The sequence below is a fragment of the Eretmochelys imbricata genome, chromosome 3 (genome assembly GCF_965152235.1).
Source record: "Eretmochelys imbricata isolate rEreImb1 chromosome 3, rEreImb1.hap1, whole genome shotgun sequence".
Taxonomy (NCBI): domain Eukaryota; kingdom Metazoa; phylum Chordata; order Testudines; family Cheloniidae; genus Eretmochelys; species Eretmochelys imbricata.
This window is the reverse complement of record NC_135574.1, coordinates 9,602,239-9,622,393: the sequence shown is the minus strand read 5'-3', so window position 1 is coordinate 9,622,393 and position 20,155 is coordinate 9,602,239. Positions and strand designations below refer to the sequence as shown.

Here is a 20,155-nt window from a genome sequence, read left to right as displayed (position 1 = left end):
GTGGGCGGGGCTGCACGCTTCAGTGGATCAAAGCAAGTTCGATATAACACGGTTTCACCTATAACACAGTAAGATTTTTTGGCTCCCGAGGACAGCGTTATAGAATCCTAGAATATCAGGGTTGGAAGGGACCTCAGGAGATCATCTAGTCCAACCCCCTGCTCAAAGCAGGACCAATCCCCAATTTTTGCCCCAGGTCCCTAAATGGCCCCTTTAAGGATTGAACTCACAACCCTGGGTTATATCGGCGTAGAGGTGTATGTAGATGTCTAAAGATCTAGAGAGGTGCCCTGGTCATTTTCAAAGTGCCTAGTTCCTAACTCCCATTGGATTTAGGTGCCTTTGAAGATCCCACTGGGCACCTATCTGCATTTTCAGGAATCTAAATACAATTAAAAATCTGATCCTAAAATCCTGCTGAGCTAAAGGAAGATCAGTTAGCTGTAACTCGTGGGAAGACCCTGATGGTCTTTGTAAGTTGATTCCATCCATTACGTGCTTTCAAAGGTGGGCAAATGTCACTAACCCCATTTTTACACATATGAAAACTGAGGAGCAGAGAGGCTTAAATGACTTGTCCAAGGACACACAGTGAGTCAGTGGCAGAGCCAGATTCATTGAAGGAAGCTGTCCTGGTTCCCGGTCCTGTGCTGTATCCCCTAGGTAGACCATTGTGACCTCTCCAAAGTCCTATGCTGTATTAAGTTTGAAGACCCTTGATCTCGAAAGATATTTATACTTGGCTCACCCCCATGGTATCTGAGCACCCATTTCATTGCTCAGTAGTCACAAAAAGTGAATAGGATATGGACATAAATACAGCCAAAGCAAATTGTTTTTAAAATTGGAGTGAATATTTCTGCAGCATCCGCCCAGCCCAAATACTAAGTCTCAGTAGTCAGTAGAGGAGATGATGATGCATCTTTCCAGTGAAAGCTCCATAGATAAAATTTCTGATGTTGGATACTGAAGTTCCACCTTACAGCCACAAGAGGGTGCTGGTGTCACTCTTGCTGGAAGTGTGAGATTGCGATTGACGCTCCACTGAGAATTCTTACTGTTTTATGTTCCCTTTGGATTAGACAGCAGTGGAATCACAAGTGCCTGATCCTTGGTTGGGATGCTACTATTGTGATGCTCAGTTTCCACACAAAACGTGTCTTTAAGGGCTTTCAACTCTGTCTGCAGCAAATTCTTTCTAACCTCAGATTTGCTAGATGTAGGAGTAACCAGTTCCCCTCGTTACAGTTTTTCAGTTTAAATGCAGTAGGGACCGGATGGATCGGAGTGATCATGGGCTATTAGCTTTTTCCCCCTAGGTTGATGGTTTAACTCCAGCTTAGTCATTCTGAGTTCCAGACAGTTCCACCTGTACTAGTCCATGGAGGGTAATGGGTTTGCACAGGTTCACTGAGGATCTAATTTTATCTGCAGATCCTTGATTACAGGTGAGGGTGCATGAGAATGAAGGAACCCAGCTTGGCTATTGGTACCCAGGCTGAGTCTGCAGGCCTAGCAGTTAGAAAATACATCTTAACTTGGAAACTGATGATGATTATTTGTATTGTGGTAGCATGTAGGAGCCCTAGTCGAGGACCAGGACCACACTATTAGGTGCTGTGCGAACACAGGACACAAAGCTGTGAAGAGCTTACAATCTAAGCGTAAGATGAGATAACAGATGGGTACAGACAGATGGGGGAGCACCAGGAAGCAATGAGATGATATTGATCAGCATGATAGGCAGTGGTCTCTGCACATCTGCAGCCTAACTGTTATCAGGGCTTTTTTCTAAGAATCCCAGCATAGGAGTTGGGGGTGGACAACGAGGTAGCTTTGTGGATGTTTATGGGGAATTCCTCTGAAGCCTGTGGGGCAGCATGGGCGAAGGCATGACGGTGCTTGTTTGAAAATTGAATAAGTGGACGATGAAGGCTGGCACGATGGGCCGATCGGAGGTGCGCATCAGCATCTTGATGCTGAATGAGAGATGGTGGGTAGCGTGGGGATTGACCATGAAGAGCCTTGTAAGGGAAGAGAAGCAGCCTATGAGTGATTGCGTTAGAAAAGTGAGAGTCGCTGAGAGATGATCACAGAACCTCACAATGCTGTTTCCAGCCACTTTTCATGGTTGTACCCTAACTTAGTCACTCCTGTATATCAGTGTGTTTGTCATCAAGAATTCCTTTTAGGTTAATTGGTATGGTGGGCAACAAATGATGATAATAGACTCTATCTAAGGGTTGTACATAAGGACAGTGTAGAGGACTTAGAACAATGGCCCGCCAACCTGATTGCTTGTAGGCACTGTTGCAATTTAAATGTTTAGTAACAAGACACTGTCCCTGCTCTGAAGAACTTGCATCTTTTTACAAATTACATTTATAACGAGTAGGGGTAACATAATAGCTGGGAAGTGGGGTAATAAGATCGTACGGTAACGTATCTTGAACAACACTTACCATGCTCCTTCAATGTTGTGGTGTGACTGGTTGTTGGGACACGGTCCTAAATTGAGGCGTTAAATGTACTGACATTTGAGTTTAGTGGTTAACATTTGTTTAATGGAAATGTAACCTTTGTGTTTTAGAGCCCTCTAGCGAACAGAAGAAGACATTCAGTCTTGAAGAGAAATCCAGATCCTCCAGGAAACGTGTTCATTATATGAAGTTTGCAAAAGGTAAGGGGCACTTCGTTGTTCTTTCTTGAACTTCAGGGTTATAAATATCTATGTACCAGGATGACACATGCCCTCTGACTTATATTTGTCATTAGAAACATCCATGTGGCAACCAGCTTTCAATTATAATACAGCCTTCCTGCTTTATTTGGCAGGTTTTGTTGGCTTTAGGCTAGTATTCTTGAATAATTCAATCATTGTCTATAGGAAGCTGCTATTAATAAGGAAGGGTGACTATTTTGAATGGTATAAAATTAAAAACACAATGGTCCATGTGTTGAAAGAACTCACAAGAAGTTGTTGCATGGACATCTGCACAGCTATATCCTGTGCAATCTTGATAGCCCCTCTTAGTGGTCATGTGGATAAGATCAGTGATAAGCTTAAACTTGATTGCAATAAGAGGAAAGCCCTGTTACCAGGTCTTCTCTCTATCATTGATCATTGGCCTAGGTCACCCAAATAATTAAATTTAACTCCTGAAGTTTTGATTTTTTTTTTTTTCTTCTTAATAACTGAATGCGTCAGCCGTCCTCTGCTTCTGGCTTTTCTTTAATCCTATTTGCTCTCAGTTCTCTATGTGTATGTAAGTAAATAAAAATGTCATTGGAACGGATTCTACCCATACATACTATTTTCCACTAATGGGTACTTTGTTAAAATATAATCCCCAATACAATGTTGTGTTACGCTAGTGAATGCATCACATAAAATAGCTGCAGTTGACTTCTTAATGGGGGCCAAATTGTAGTACTAGGGCTCCACCAAAGGCTGCAGCTAACTTTTGGTGGCATCTCAAGATGTCACATCACTCCTCCTTTCTTTCCCTTCCTCTGCTTTGTCTACCACTCCTGTATTCAGACAGCGTAGTATTCAGATAGGGATAAAGCTTATTGCAGGGTCTGAAGCATCACTCCCCTGCCCTTGAAAACATTTTAGAGACCCGCGGGCTGGGGCAATCTGGTACTTTCCAGAGGTAGAAGTTTAGCTCTTCATAAGCCAGGGTTAAACCCTCCCCGGCAGAGTTGGCTACGCTGTATCCAGAGAAGACGACTTAATGCTGTTAGAGGCAAGGATATCCGCCCAGAGTTCGAGGAGACATGCTTGTTCACTGAACTCGCTCTGTGTGTAAGGGGACACAGACCAGGTCTCCCTCTAGCATGGTGCAGCCTTCTCCACCCTGCTGCATCCTGTCAGCAGCATGACAATCGAGACAGAGGGAGGGGGGCGGGGCCATGACCCTACCCCTTCCCTGGCCCCTTTGGGATAGCGTGAAGGAGCGCAGAGAGACCTTTTTTATGTTTGTCTGAGGACAGGCACTACAGCGGGCTTCTTGTGCCCACTTGCTGCCTCATCCCTACCCATTCCTCCCCCTGCAAAAGGGCCAAGGACAATCAACGTTTAGGGCCAGCTTAACATGTTGTCCCTGTCTCCCCACCCCCTAAGGCTTCTGGAATCCCACTGTTCACTTTTGATATTGTCCAAATGAATAATGGCTGCATTTCTTTGCTTCCCCCCCCTCCAGGAAAGGATCTCTCTTCCCGCAGCGAAGATGACCTGTCCTGCATTTTTGGGAAACGACAGAGTACAAAAACTGAGGTAAGTCATATGAATGTAGGACGGGAAGGGATCTTCTGGGTCATCAAGTCCAATCCCCTGCTATCACAGACAACCCTGTCATACAGTCTTGTTCATAAACTTACCAAGTTCCATCTCAAAACTAGTTAGGGCAGTAGTGAGCAACCTGCGGTCCATCAGGGTAATCCGTTGGCGGGCCGCCAGACAGTTTGTTTACATTTGCATGGCCGCTCACAGCTCCCAGTGGCTGCGGTTCGCTGTTCCCGGCCAATGGGAGCTGCGGGAAGTGCCGGCCGGAGCGTCTTTCTTGATTCTGGGTTCAATAGTGTAAACTATTCCTCTTCTTTTAACATTTTTCCCTTTAAAGAAACCTATGCACATATCCAAATGCCTTGATGCAAGTGAGATTATTACGTACTCTTCGAGAGCAATGGCCTTTCCGGTCCTTAAAGCCCCCATTCTGTCCCCATTAAAGCTCTGAATGGAAGGGCAAGCTTTTAACTGTTGGTGAAAAGAATGAGTTTAGTCGATGTTTTAATGATTTACTGCGGACATGGCGTAACTTCTCTAAAAATCAGTCAGTATTAAGAATTTTGTTTTTCCTTTTACACTCTTATTTGCAGTGTAGAATGGATAGTAGCTATCTTTTGTTGTTTGAGTTGCAGATTACATACATATTGTAAATATAAAGTACAATATTTAGCAAAAATTGACCAAACTCAGCAAAACAGTAAATTGTTCCTATGTTTCCACAAGAGAGCTGAATATTTACAAATCCTAAACCCAAGGAGCTGTTTTAATGTCACCTGAAATATGGTGACTTGTTTTTCACTTTCGTTGTTCAGTATGCAGTATGCACAAGCACAAATCTGCTATTACGTATCTCCCAGGGACTCTTCGTTCCTTCAGGAAGGTAAAATATGATGTCCAAATTGACACTTATAGACTCATCGATGTGAGTTCTGTAGGTCACAGCTAGGTTTGCACTTAACACTTCAGTAGCATTTTGCTGTTAGGAGGAGGGTGTCTGTCTTATGATTATGCAGAGTGATTCCCTTGTGCAGGAACGTGACTAGTGCAACCAGGCAAGTGTTTTAGCAATACTGGTGATCACTAGTGTGCACACAGAGAAGGGACAAAAGAACATGCCACAGGAATTATAGTGCTAACCCTGTGGGCACTCTGAAGTCGGTTGTGGTTAGAGGGAAGGCTGGAGCCTGTGTTTGAACTGAGAGGATTTTTTGAATATCATATGTGATGGAGCTAGAATATGCAGAGCCTTGTGCCAGCTCCAATCAAAAATATTTTAAAGCTGTTTTACAGCTTCATGAGAAGCCAGTGACAGGGGGCTTGGCAATAGTGTGCCAGGAGATCCTGTCTCGGGTGAGTGTTGTAACAGTAAAGATCTGTAGGCTGTCAAAACTACAGCACCTCCATGAGATTGCAGGGTGTAACCCAAGCTACGATACACCGCCTTGCTGTTCTCCTAGGTAGCTTTACAATTTTTTTTGTTTTGAAATAAATGAAACTTTGGCAGGGAGAGAAAATGGGTATCCGCTCTGCTTCTTATGATAAGAATTCCCCAAACTGCAAGAATAGAGCTACCATTAACTGGAATAACTGAGGCTAGAAGAGACTTAAAACCAAGAACCGTCCTGTCTTGTCTGCAACTATGAGTCATAATCCAGACCTTCATTTTACAAGCCACATCATTTTCACTTGACGGACAACAATTTGGGGAGACTCCATCAGCCACAATACAGCTGGTCTTAATTTACAGCAGTTTTGAAATTAGCTTTTGGACTTCAAGTCCATAGCAGCCACCAGCAGTCTAAGATATCATATGCTTTCAGTAGCTGAGCCCCCTTGATTAACTTCTCCTATTAGCTGTATGGTCATGGGCCCTGTTGCTGAGGTGGTGCCTCCTGATAGCTCAAGGTGTAGCAGAACTTGCGGGGACTTATAGTCTTTTTATAGATTTCAGAAAAAAGAAAAGGAGTACTTGTGGCACCTTAGAGACTAACCAGTTTATTTGACATGAGCTTTCGTGAGCTACAGCTCACTTCATCGGATGCATCATAGTTTTTATAGTCTTCATCTCCACATTAAATATAAGGAACTCAGGGATCACATTTTGCCCAAACAGAGTTATCCAAACAGTGATCTCACTGTAGAATTGTAGAGCTGGAAGGGACGCTGGGAAGTCATCAAGTCCAGCCCCTTGTGCTGTGGTGGGACCAAGTAAGCCTAGACCATCCCTGACAGGTGTTTGTCCAACCTGTTCTTAGAACCTCCAGTGATGGGAATGCCACAACCTCCCTTGGAAGTGTATTCCAGAGTTTAACTACCCTCATCGTTAGAAAGTTTTTCCTAATAACCGAAATCTCCCTTACTGCAGAATAAGCCCATTACTTCTTGTTCTACCTTCAGTAGACATGGAAAGCAATTGATCACAGTCCTTTTTGTAACCTATTTGAAGATAATCACGTTCCCCCTCAGTCGTCTTTTTTCAAGACTTCATGTGCTTAGTTTTTTGTTTTTTTTGTTTTTTAAGCCATTCCTCATAGGTCAGGTTTTCTAAACCTTTTATTTTTGTTGCTCTCCTCTGGACTCTCTCCAATTTGTCCTTAAATGCGACACCCAGAATGAGACACAGTAGTGTAGCTGAGGCCTCACCAGTGCTGAGTCAAGTGGGACCTCCCATGTCTTATACACAACACTGCTGTTAATACACCTCACAATGATATTAGCCTTTTTCACAGCTGCATCCGATTGACTCATATTCAATGTCTGATCCACTACAAGCCCCAGATCCTTTTAGTCAGTTCTGCCATCTAGCCAGTTATCCCCCATTTTGTAGTTGTGCATTTGATTTTTCCTGCCTAAATGAAGTACTTTGCACTAGTCTTTATTGAATTTCATCTTGTTGAATCCAGACTACTTCTCCAATTTGTCAAGGTTGTTTTGAATTCTAATCTTGTCCTCCAAAATGTTTGCAGCCACTTCCAGTTTTGTATTATCTGAAGATTTTATAACATATTCTCCACTTCATTATCCAAGTCATTAATGAAAATATTGAGTAGTACCAAACCTAAGACTGATCCCTGCAGGACCCACTAGATATGTCCTCCTAATTTGACAGTGAACCATTGATAACTATTCTTTGAGTACAGTCTTTCAACCAGTTGTGCCACCCACCTTATAGTAATTTCATCTAAACCACATTTCCCTAGTTTGGTTATGAGAATGTCATGTGGGACTTTGTCAAAAGCCTTACTAAAATCAAGATATATCACATCTGTTGCTTCCCCCCTATCCATTAGGTGAGTAACCCTGTCAGAGAAGGAAATTAGGTTGCTTTGGCATTATATGTTCTTGACAAATACCATGCTGGCTATACCTTATAACCCTATTATCCTCTAAGTGCCTACAAACTGATTTAATAATTTGTTAGTGTCTTTCCAAGTATTGAAGTTAGGCTGGCAAGTCTATAATTCCCCAGGTCCTCTTTGTTCTCCTTTTTAAAGAGTAGGTACTATGTTTGCCTGTTTCCGGTCTTCTGGGACCTCACCCGTGCTCCAGGAGTTCTCAAAGATAATTGCTAATGGTTCCAAGACTCCTTCAGTGAGTTCGTTAAGTATCCTAGGATGAATTTCATCAGGCCCTGTCAACTTAGATACATCTAGCTTACCTAAATATACTTTTCCTATTTTAGCTTGCATTCCTTTCACCTTGTTGTTAATATTTTGTATCTGGTCACCATTAACTTTTTCAGTGAAAACTGAGGCAAAATGGGCATTATTAAATACCTCAGCTTTCTTGATGTCCTCATTTATTGGATATGCTTCCCCACTAAGTAGAAGACTATGCTTTCCTTCGTCTTTCTCTTGCTCCTAATGTATTTAAAAAAATTCTTATTGCCATTTATTTTGTGCCTTAACCTTTTTGATTTTGTCCCTACATGCCTGTGCAATTCTTTTGTACTTCTCCTTAGCAATTTGTCCGTGTTTCCACTTTTTGTAGGCTTCCTTTTTGATTTCTCAGGTCATTAAAGAGCTCCTGGTGGAGTCACATTGGCCTTTTACTATATTTCTATCTTTCCTTCACATCGCAATAGTTTGCAGTGAAGTCTTTGGCAGTTTCTCAAGGAGACAATATTAATTACCTGGCGACACTAAATGGCACCCGAACCAAAAGCCCAGTTACCGCAGGGCAGGGGGAGACACTGGGTCATTAACCCGCACCAGCACCTGCTCAGCTGGGGCCGCCTGCTACCTGCAGGCAGCCTCCTTGAGATGAGCCAGCAAGTGACGGGAGCATGGGGGGAGATGAGCGACCGATGGGAGCGATGCCTTGCGGGGAAGAGGTGGAGCACGTGCAGGGTCTCAGGGATCTGGTTACCAGCAATTAGAAAGGTAGCAACCCTAGGAGTGGAAGCACTATAGAAATGCATTCAGACATAGGCATGTTTTTATTCTTATAAAAACGTGATGGCTAATGGCTTTGATGTGGCACTGAACTGTGGGGTGCAGGTATTCCTGGCTAGATTTCTATGCTGAAATAGTGGCAGAGGTAGGGCAACTTGGCATGGTGGTATCGCCCCCTGTATCCCCTCTGAAGCTGCTGGTCCGCCACAGGTAGACCCAGCCAATAGTAGCACAGCTGCTTCTTAAGCCATTCTAGCCACAGTGCAATAGCCCTCCCTTCTCTCTGGATCCCAGACATCTGTGTCGTTTAGAGGGCGAACAGTATAAAAACTACCCTGCTCAGCCCCTCAAGTAAAGGGGGACTTGTAGCATGGAACTTCACAGACTTTTCCTACTCCTCTTTTGTCTCCTACATTGGATTTTCCATAGAAGGGGGGAATCTGGCTTGATATTAAATTAATTGATCAGTTGACCCTTTTAAATGGTATTTGTTACTTTTATTTGTGGTCTGTGCTGCAATTCCTGGACACTGGGCTTTTCCCTGACGTGGCAAAGAGAGACACTGCATATGCTGTAATTCTCTTGGACAGTAGTTTATATCACTTCCTGTTCAGAGAGAGTGTAGGAAGAGTCCTGGTGTCCATCAGAATCCTGGGATGCGCTTTCAGACAGTGGTAGTCCGTGGTCCCTTGCCTTTTCATTACAGTTTCAACCTTCAGCAGTTACATGCTGTCATCCCTGCTCGGGACAAGTCAGGACAGGTGGATTAGGTGCTAGAACTATTGCTACCAAGGAGTCGTATTGGCTTCTAAAGTCTTATTCGCAAAAAGAAATGGAGTACTTGTGGCACCTTAGAGACTAACCAATTTATTTGAGCATGAGCTTTCGTGAGCTACAGCTCACTTCATCAGATGCATACTGTGGAAACTGCAGCAGACTTTATATATACACAGAGAATATGAAACAATACCTCCTCCCACCCCACTGTCCTGCTGGTAATAGCTTATCTAAAGTAATCGTCAGGTTAGGCCATTTCCAGCACAAATCCAGGTTTTCTCACCCTCCACCCCCCCACACAAATTCACTCTCCTGCTGGTGATAGCCCATCCAAAGTGACAACTCTTTACACAATGTGCATGATAATGAAGTTAGGCCATTTCCTGCACAAATCCAGGTTCTCTCACTCCCTCACCCCCCTCCAAAAACCCACCCCCATACACACACAGACTCACTCTCCTGCTGGTAACGAGCTATTACCAGCAGGAGAGTGAATTTGTGGGGGGGGGTGGAGGGTGAGAAAACCTGGATTTGTGCTGGAAATGGCCTAACCTGACGATTACTTTAGATAAGCTATTACCAGCAGGACAGTGGGGTGGGAGGAGGTATTGTTTCATATTCTCTGTGTATATATAAAGTCTGCTGCAGTTTCCACAGTATGCATCTGATGAAGTGAGCTGTAGCTCACGAAAGCTCATGCTCAAATAAATTGGTTAGTCTCTAAGGTGCCACAAGTACTCCATTTCTTTTTGCGAATACAGACTAACACGGCTGTTACTCTGAAACCTGAATAAAGTCTTATTGTAACCACACTTTTTGTATAGTGGTAATGCGCCTTGTATTGTTCCTGCATTCTCAAACCATGTGTACTTGAGAGAGATCCCTTTCAAGGAACTGGTAATAGAATGTCTAATATTTTGCCTCTAGTTCACAGAATCCAACTTAGGTCACTGAGTCACCAAAACTCCTTCTCTACATGTAATAGCTGTTTGGTGGTCTGTGTGAGGTGGTTTCAGTCCATTTCCTGCTGGACAATTGTCCATATCACAAAACCTCGAAAGAAAGCAGGGACTGTGTTAACCAGGACACTAAATTCCCTTCTTATTCCAAGAGATGGTCCCACCAGCCCAGAGTCAAGAGACGCAGAGGCGCTTACGTTGCAGCTGCCTGTTATGTACCTGTCCTTGGATAAATCTTCAGTCTTTTTCTCTCTCAGAGATCGCAACGAGTAGTTGTGGGCAAATTGCTTTTTCCTGAAAAGTTCTCAGGTATGGGTGCCGTGGGGTGCTAGTCTGTAACCTTTCCCACTGTACCTGAGTCTGGGCCATTAGGAGGATTAGGTTATTAAGGAGGTGTGGGGGGTGTCATCAGTATGTTGATACATACCAGCTGTGTATCTCTCTTGTCCCGCTCTCCTGATGCAGTTCAGCACCTCAGCCAGTAAGATTGAGTTATGGGTCAGAGCGACCTGGCTGTAGCTCAGCGTAGCCAAGACTGAGATATGGTGGGCGGTGGGAAGCAGCTAGAGGAGATGGTGGAGATAATATTCATCCCACTGAGGAAGTACATCCACCATTAGTCACTAGTGTTTGCAGTTTAGGGGTGGTTTCAGCTCCCAGCTGCTGCTTGATGATCACATTACAGCACTAAGGCAGTCAGCTTTTTACCACCTGCAACTGGCTAGGAGGCTGTGACCTTTCCTTTCAAATGTCGTCCGTCTGTGACACTGTTATCAGAGCTTTTGTCACCTGAAGATTAGACTATTGTAGCACATTCTGCTTGGAGCTGCACCTTAAAACCATTCAGAGACTGAAGCTGACCCACAATGACGTGGCTCACTTACTGAGCAGGACATATCACTGGAAGCGTGTGACCACTGAGCTCTGGGATTTGTATTGGCTGCCAATTAGGCTGCGCGTGCAGTTTAGGATGTTGGTTATACCCTATAAAGCCCTGAATGGTCTGAGGCTACCTGCCTGAGGGACCACCTTTCTCCCTACCTCATTCTGCCTCATCTGCAGTCAGCAGAGATGCACAAGCTGGATTCCCCTCTTCATGAAAGAGATGGGTGGCTGGAAGTGCATTCTCTGTGAAGGCTCTTGCTCCCCAGTCCCAAGTAGCCTGAACTTAGCCACTTTTCAGGCAAGCTGAAAAAGACCACATCAGGTTGGATAGGGTTTTTAGAGAGGGCTGTGGGTTTGTTCCCCATACCCATGAAGGGGTGGAAAGGAGTTTTGGTAGGTGTCTGGCCAGCTGAGATCTTGTTAAAGTGATTACATCAATGCTGCTGAGATTTCATTGTATGTATTGATGATGCAAGGGTACCCAAAGTCTTTGATAGGCGTCTTTTTAAAATAATTTTAAATCTAAAATAAATGTTTCCTTCATGATAGATCGTGTGGCCAAACAAAGCCTTTTTAATAAACTACAGAGGGACCTCTGGAACCGTCTCCCTTAAAGTGAAAACAATGGCTGAGCTTTGGAGCTCACCTAAATTGGAAACGTCTGCAGTTTTCTCAGGGAGACAATGAGTGATCGAAAATATTGAATTGTAATTATGGCGCTCTCCCGAGACCCACGGTGGGGACCTGCTTGCAGGGCAGTGCCTGCCAGGCTTCTCCCCCAACCCCCTTTAATTTTCTCACTCGCTTAGGAGCTGGGGAGACAGAAAAACAAATTCCATTAGTTCCTATCTGGTTGAACTTCCTGGAACCCCCACTGTTTTTTTTTTTTTTCTTCTCAGAATTTCCTTCCTCCATCCAGCTGTGTTTCCTGATGGAGCCTTATCACAGGAGAAAATACTCCTGAGTGAGACTGAGGATTTGGGAATGAGTTAGACGGTCCCAGCTCATTAGCTGAACAACATGATTCTGGCACTGACTAATTTTGGGGTTTGCAGGAGAAGCCCTGATTTGCTGGGATGCTTTTAAGAAGTCAGATTCCTGCACAGAAAACTTGAGTGTTTTAAGCTGATCTCGTCTGAGGCCATCTGATCAGTAAACAGCTTCCTTAAATTATAGTAACATGGATGTTGTCATGCATGAGTTCCCCTAAATGGCCAAAGACTAGTTGCCCATTTACCTCCAGGTTTGGTGTGATCACTTTCCTGTTCATCATCCGGAATTTCAGTCTTCCTCCCCATTGCTGTCTCACTTTTTATCAGGAAATAGGGTTCTGACACATGCTCCAGAGTTTCCTCAATTGATTTGCATTTCCCAGCAGTTATCAAAGATCTCGTTGCCTAGTGGTTAGAATCCAGAACTTGAAAATTTGCCTAATCCTGGCTCTGCCATTGTCTCACTGTGAGGCTGTAGGCAAACCACTTCCTCCCTCTGTGCCCTGGTTTTCCCCTTTGTGAAATGTGAATGCTGATACTTACCTGACATAGGGTATGTGAGGCTTAACTAATGTGTTCTTAGACTAGTCACAACTTCTCTCTGCATCTGTTTTTCCATCTGTAAAATGGAGCTAATATGTATGTCACGGGGTGGTATCAGGATTCATTAGCTATGTTTTTCAAAGCTTTGTCTGTGGACATTGTGTTGCATAAGACAGAAGTTGGTTATGAGATAAGAATTACTGATAGTTTATTTGAGCTTGGCAAGATCACAGCTGGCACAGGGTGTTCAGAATGGGAATGCGCAATACAAAAAGGACATTGAAAAACTGGAGAGAGTCCAAAATGAGCTTAGTAAAATGGCTAAAGGGTTAGAGGGCATGTCCTAGAAGGAGGGAGTGGAGGAATTGGATATGCTCATCTTAGAAAAGAGGTAGAAGGAGACTGCCACAATGTCTATAAATATCTGGGTGTGGGGGAGTAATAAAGGAAAAGGAAAGGCTTCTTCTATTCAGGGTGGTCAAAATCTGGGAATAGAACAGGGAGCAGGCACTTACAGTTAGGAAAAGGAAGACACATGCCAGATCTTCTGCAAGCTTCCTAATGGCAATGTCAGTGGAATAATCTTCTAAGGGAAATCCAAGCCCCTATAGTAAATAGAGTCAAGAAAAACTGGATTTAACATGTCAGGGGTGGGGAATTATAAATTGGTTTATTTGAAATACCTCACAAAAATGTGATGGCTTCTACAGCATTGTCTTCCTCCTTAACTCTCTGGTGGTCTCTAATATGTATTGCATTTATTCTCTCCTGCTGTATTTATTTGATATTAGATGTATAATATCCCCATTTTCGAGGGTGAGGAGCTGTGACCCAGAGGTTGTGACTTGGCCCACAGAGGGAATTGGTCAGAAGTGGGATTAAAATTTAGGACTTCATGGCTCTCAGACCTATGCTCAGTCTGTTTGTCTCATATACACGTCAGCCCTTCATGTTTACAGTTAAAGAACATTTAATGCATTCTACATTGTTGAGGGGTAAATATTATTAAAGATTGCATTAAAAGCAATGAATCTCTCAGTAAGGGAAGTAAATGAGAATAAATAGTCCTGTAATGAAGAGTTAGATATTGGAATGGATGGTTAAATACTGAACTATTTCTATTGTAAACCCTGACCAAACACTCCAGTAACAACATAGTCACCGTTCAGCCTCCGCTCACGGCTTCTGTTTTTTGTGATGGCTGCTCCTTGCAATTTGTACATCAGTGATGGTTATTCATTTGTACCGTATCTTCAAAAATCAATAGTTCTGTAGGTGGGGGGAAAGAAAATGCTTGATCACTTATGGTAAACTCTGGTAAGTGATTGAAATTCACTCTATCACCCTATCAGTAGCCGTGGGAAATTGCATTGTGCTGTTATATAGGAGATCCAAACTTTGAAGACTGTGATTTGTAGGAACCCCTTCCTGGGAGCTGTTAATTTTTGTCTGCCTTGACCATCATTGTTTACTCAGTACAGATGATTGGTGTGTGTGCCTATCTGTATAATTTGAGAAATTCAATGTTGTGTAATTGGGCTAAGGGGCAGCTCTAACTCCCATTAAAAAGCAATGTAACTCTCATTGACTTCAGTGGGAGCGGGCCATGTTTCCAGAGGCATAGGCATAAAGGGAAAGAGTGAATATTGTACAATCAGTCTTAAGTTCTGCATTTCCTGCCTTTTGACCATTTGAATGAATTACCTTAATGTTTCTTCTGAAAGAGAAGAGTTTTTGTGAATGTATTGTATTAAATCTGTGGACTCTCAGGCTACACTGCAAACTATGGCCTGTGAAACTTCAGAGACAAAAGCCCCTTCATCAGCTGTTAGTGTAGGGCTTTGACCCACACTTGAGCACTTTGCCACTTGAGCAATTCTGCTTCCACCCAGTAGAGGGCAAGTGGTACATACAACTACTAGCTAACTCATTAAAATATAAATAAAGCGCCCAGTTCATCACAGCCTTGCACCCTGTGTGCTCATTACACCAGTACAAAGCACTACTGGTAGCATTTTGCACCCATTTTGTGCTGGTGTATCTGATGGCCAGCTGCAGAGCTCATTACACCATCAGGCCCCGTGATGTTAATCGGGGTTCTGTTTGGTGCTTCTCAGTACCGGGCACGTTATTCCTGCAGCAATGGTAAACATTCCTTTATCTGGAATGGTATCTTAGCTCCTCTTTCCTTTTATCAAGAGAACTGCTATGTATTGATGTTCCGTTGCCTATTCTGTAAGCACCCTGTTAATCAACTGAGGATAAATTATTGCTGTTCGGAAATCAGCAGATAAAGACATCTCCCAGTCTCAAGGAACCAGTGCTTTTTTCTTTTCTCTTCATTGGTGAAGAGTCTTGCCTCTATCTGTTCATTCCTTGGGGGTTTAGTTAGGGACTGGAGTGAAACTGGGGGGAGCTCTTTTGATTTATCTTCTCTCCTTCCCTTTTGGTCACTTCGATAGGCTAAAAGAGCCGAGTTGGCTTTAATGTGTCGCTGTTAGAGACCAAGCATTAGCAGGAATAAACCATCATGCCTCACAGTGAAAAATGTCCTCTGATTGGCTAATTAATCAGTCAAAGGGGAATGACATGGCTCTTGGCTTGAGGGACTCTGCTGCAGAAGTAAACAGGCCTGTTGATAAATGGTTTGCCCACAAATTCATATATCAAGAAAACTTAGTCATTTTTTAACTATACTCTGTGAAAACTACACTGCATTTTTTTGGGAGGTAAGTTTTTTGCTGGTGCTGCTTTTTGAAGAGTGCTTTTTAGGTTTGGGTGGTGAAACATTTTAAAGGGAGAGTCCCAGATGTAACCATCTGCTGCACTTATCACTCATATCTGCTTTCTAAAGTGCAAAAGCCTCCCGCCCGTTAAGCAATCTCAAGAACATAAATCCTTGCCGTGGATTGGTAGTGAAGCTAGGTAGTATATCAGGTTGGAAAGGTTTGTGGCTTTCACATTTATGTACGTTTCAAGAGTTTAACAGGCGATATCATCACTGAATGAACAATACTTTACTCCATGATCAGGCCCAGTGGCATCAGTGGAAGAACCCATGGGGTAAAGTGCCCAAAATAATTATGGCTTGTCTCTGCCACCCATACACTACATAGGCTCTTCCTACGCAAATAGTCTCATTGATTTCCCAGCGGGACTGTTTCCAGAGTGAGGTACTACCTGCTGTGCGAAAAGGTGACAGAACTGGACCCTTAGCATTTACAAGTTGATTCGATATGGTGTAAAAATAATGTGATTCAGATCACTCCACATAGGAGGAAAGGGTAAATCCAGGTTGGAGCAGTGCAGCCATGTAAAGAGCCATAAAAACAAGCACATTGGAAAAGATTTAATTGTTGAATTTGTCACGTAAACCAAGAGATGTCAATTCCTAGTTGGCAGTTGTAGAGTTTTTAAACTATGAGAGAGCTGTAGCCTTCATATAGGAATGTTGGATTGGAGCATGGAGAACTTAATTAGCCTTGACTTTGTCTTGTGAAACCCATTTCTGACACAGCTCTTATTACGGCCATTACAATTTTGTCACAAAATTGTGTTTTTCTAACTAGTCTTTTAAAAAACATTTGGCCGATTTCAGACATTCTTTTTAGAAAATTGGTCTGCTGGACGGGAAGTAAAGTGATGAGAAAAGTTCGTTGAAATTTTAATCTACTCCTCACAGAATTTGGATATCATACTAGGATCTAATTACACCTTTTGCTATAAGTATAGAGTCCTAGGTCCCTTTTGATGTACAGCCAGAATAGCAGGCTCCTTCATTCCCCCAGCTGCTGACTGCCCCTGGATTGATAGAGTACACTGCACTCTGCTATCCGCACGTGGCATAGTACAGAGCATTGGTTTGCAAACTGGGGTGCACCCACGTGTTGGGAGATGAGGTTATCAGGGAGGCACAAGTAGGGCTGCAGTTGGCTGGGGCAGGGCAGCAGGGAGAGAAATTATGTGGATGGTGGAGTGTTTTGGTTTGGCAGGTTTTTTTAATATGTGCGCACAGTGTATTTGTGTTAGAGAAGGCTGGTTGCAGTGTGCTTTGTCCTTGGAGCAGAAGGTGCTGAGATTTGTGGTAGCTAGTTCCTGCAGGAGTTCATTCCACACTCTGACAGGCCCCGAAGAAAGCACTCTCTCTCCTGCACAGGGGAGCTTTACTGTTATGGTAGAAAGTTCTGTGGTGCCTGAGGAGCAGAGGTGTTAGTCACAGTCTTCTTCTGGAGTTTTTGGCTCTTTTTTAGATACCCTCAGAGGCCTGGACTTATGTCTACACTGCAATTAAAAACCCATGGCTGGCCTGTGTCATCTGTCTCGGGTTCATGGGACTCGGGCTGTGGGGCTGTTTAATTGTAGTGTAGACACTCGCCCAGGCTCTCGGACCCAACAAGGTGGGAAGGTCCCAGAGCTCAGGCTCCAGCCCAAGCCTGGAAGTCTACACAGCAATCAAACAACCCCGCAGTCCGAGCCTGCAAGACAAAGTCGGCTGGCCCGGGCCAGCCGCGGGTGTCTAGTTGCTGTTTAGACATACCCATAATAGGAAAATGACAGAAGCCTTGAACTTGACTCAATATATTCGTTGGATAGCCACTGTAGAGAGCAGAGCACAGGTGTGATATGCTCATGGTAGCCCATCTTGCTGTGGAGATATTCTGCAGTGTCCTAGACTAGTTGGAGTTTCCAAACAGCTGACGGTTAAATGTCTAGGTATATCACATTGGTGTGGGCCAGCCAGGAGTTGACAAAGACCTGTATAACAGAGGCTGGGTCATAGTCCACCGGTGTGGGATGGAATCTCCTAGCCATCTGGTGATGATAGAAAGTGTTATACCAGCATTCTGGAGTGTTAGAACTTAGTGTCAGTGAACACTCATAACCTACGTGTTGAAATGACCCATGTTGGGTGTGCACAACCCTTTTGTTCTCTGGGCTTGAATTTCCTCCCTTTCAGCTATTTTACGCTTCAGTGGAGTTACCGTGATTTACACCTGTAAAAGAGAGAGAGCAAAACATGGGGACAGCTACGTGAACTGTAGTGATGGGGCATGCTTAAAATGGTTCCTGGAACTGAAATGCCCAGGACCAACAACAGGGCAAGTCTCAGTTCAGGGCCTTGAATTGTGGAACCTGGGCACTTTGATAGTCTGCCAGAGGTGGCAAGTTGCAGATTATGGTACAAGGCTCACTTGCTCAGCAACCAGTCCATGCTCTTTATTTTCTGTTAGGCATTTCTAACAACATTCATAGTATCTGCCTCCAGCACGTTAATAAATTATTCATCCCAACAGCCATATATTATACCCATTCTGAAGGTGTGGAAACTGAGGCAGAGAGCTGTTAAGACCAACACTTTCAAAAGTATGTACAGGGAATCCCCGGTATGTGTCGGGGTTGCATTCTTGAGAAGGGAGATGGATACTGGGGAATTTTTCCCCATAAGAAATAATAGCCCACCCCGCCTCTTCCTGCCCCCCCACTCCCTTCCCACCCAGTTCTGCCCCCATCTTTGCGCGCACCCCATCCCTGCTCCTCCCTCCACCCCACCCTCAGGGCCTCCTGCACACCAGGGAACAGCTGTTTCGCGACGTGCAGGAGGCACTGGGAGGGAAGGGGCGGAGTTGATCAGTGGGGTCGGCAGCCCCAGACATGATTGCACCCCATCCCAGTGCCTCCCCACAGAAAGCGCACACAGAAGTAAGCACCCACAGAAAAACCATGCACAAGGTGAAGCAACAGATATGTCGGTCCCGATCCGCATGAATCGGAACGCATTCCCCTATTGATGAGCGCTGACTACATGAAATGACAGATAAGGGGGAGACCTATACCGGGGACCCCCTATACTAATTTTGGGTGCCCAACTTGAGATATTTAGGGCCTGAATTTTCAGTGGTGTTTGGTCCCTGCAGCTTCCATTGACTTATCTGAGTTATGGGTGTCCAGCACCCTGAAAACCAACCCTAAGTGTTTCAGGTTGCACAGCCAAAATCAGTGGACAAATGGTTAGGTACCTCACCTGAGCTCTGACTCAGTATGTAGTAGACCCAAGAACAAAACCCATATTTCCTGACTCCCAGTTGTGTGCTGTAACCAGCTTATACTGAAGGGGATTGTACGGAGACCTGGTCAGAAAATGCTTTTTGTTCCCAGGAAAAAAAATTACCAAACTGAGTTTTCATTTGAAATTTTTCTGAAAGCTGAAAATTTGTTACTGTTCAGTACAAGTTTGTCACCCAAAACTTGAAGCTATTTCAGTTTTCTGATGAAAACACCCATTTTTTGTTGAAAACAGAAGTTTACATTTTGATGAGTCAGCTTTTCTTTGGAGAGAAAAGTTGGAACAAAACTTTTTGATTAGCTCTGGCTTGTAATTTGAAGCACCCATTGGCATGACTCATATATTTGTTTGAATTCATTTATTTTAAACCTGATGCACAGATGCCAGGGAAACGGGCACAGGATAAGTAATAAGTGGAAGAAGCGTTTCCTTGGCTTTGAATTCCCCCACTTCCACATTTGTGCAGCAGCCCGTTATTTTTAAGTACTAATTGGCTTTACAAGGCTGTCTTACACTGCATACCACTGCACAAAAGCAACTGGAACATTCGTTGCACCTTACCCATGTTACCCAGTGTGCTAGATATTTTGCTGAACAGCAATGGATGCAAAAATTCTCCCAAAAGTTATGCCAATGTAATTAAACAGTCAGTGAAGAGGGAAGTAGGAAGTGCAGGAGAAAACAGCAAAGGGTGAATTCCACATTGACACACAGGCCAGAATAAGCGCAGGTTAGTTTTTATTCTATTATTATAGCGTTAAAGTGGAAGCTGTTTCATTCAACTACAGTAGAACCTCAGAGTTATGAACACCTTGGGAATGGAGAATGTTTGTAACTCTAAAATGTTCATGTTCCGTTGTAAACTTTTGAAAGAACAACCATAATGAAATATTCATTATGATTGTTCTTTCAAAAGTTTACAGCTGAACATTGACTTTAATACAGCTTTCCATCTTTACTATGCAGAAGGAAAATGCTGCTTTTAACTATCTTAATTTAAATGAAACAAGCACAGAAACAGTTTCTTTACCTTGTCAAATCCTTTTTTAAACTTTCCCTTTATATTTTTAGTAGTTTACGTTTAACACTGTACTGTATTTGTGGTGTGTGTGTGTGAGCTGTCTGATTGCATATTTCCATTTCCAAATGAGGTATGTGATTGACTGGTCAGTTCATAACTCTGAGGTTCTACTGTAATGAAATAATTCTCAAGCTAAGATCCTGCGATGCTTGAACATAAGAACAGCCAT

General features: G+C 43.6%; 1 protein-coding gene across 1 annotated transcript in view; it reads left to right on the top strand.

Moving 5' to 3' along the window:
• PINX1 (PIN2 (TERF1) interacting telomerase inhibitor 1) overlaps nt 1-20,155 on the top strand; it is an 80,451-nt gene that overhangs the window by 12,392 nt on the left and 47,904 nt on the right. Inside the window, exons 5-6 of the mRNA XM_077812367.1 lie at nt 2,591-2,680; nt 4,206-4,279. Of these exons, the coding sequence (XP_077668493.1) occupies nt 2,591-2,680; nt 4,206-4,279 (164 nt within the window). The remainder of the gene's footprint in view (nt 1-2,590; nt 2,681-4,205; nt 4,280-20,155) is intronic.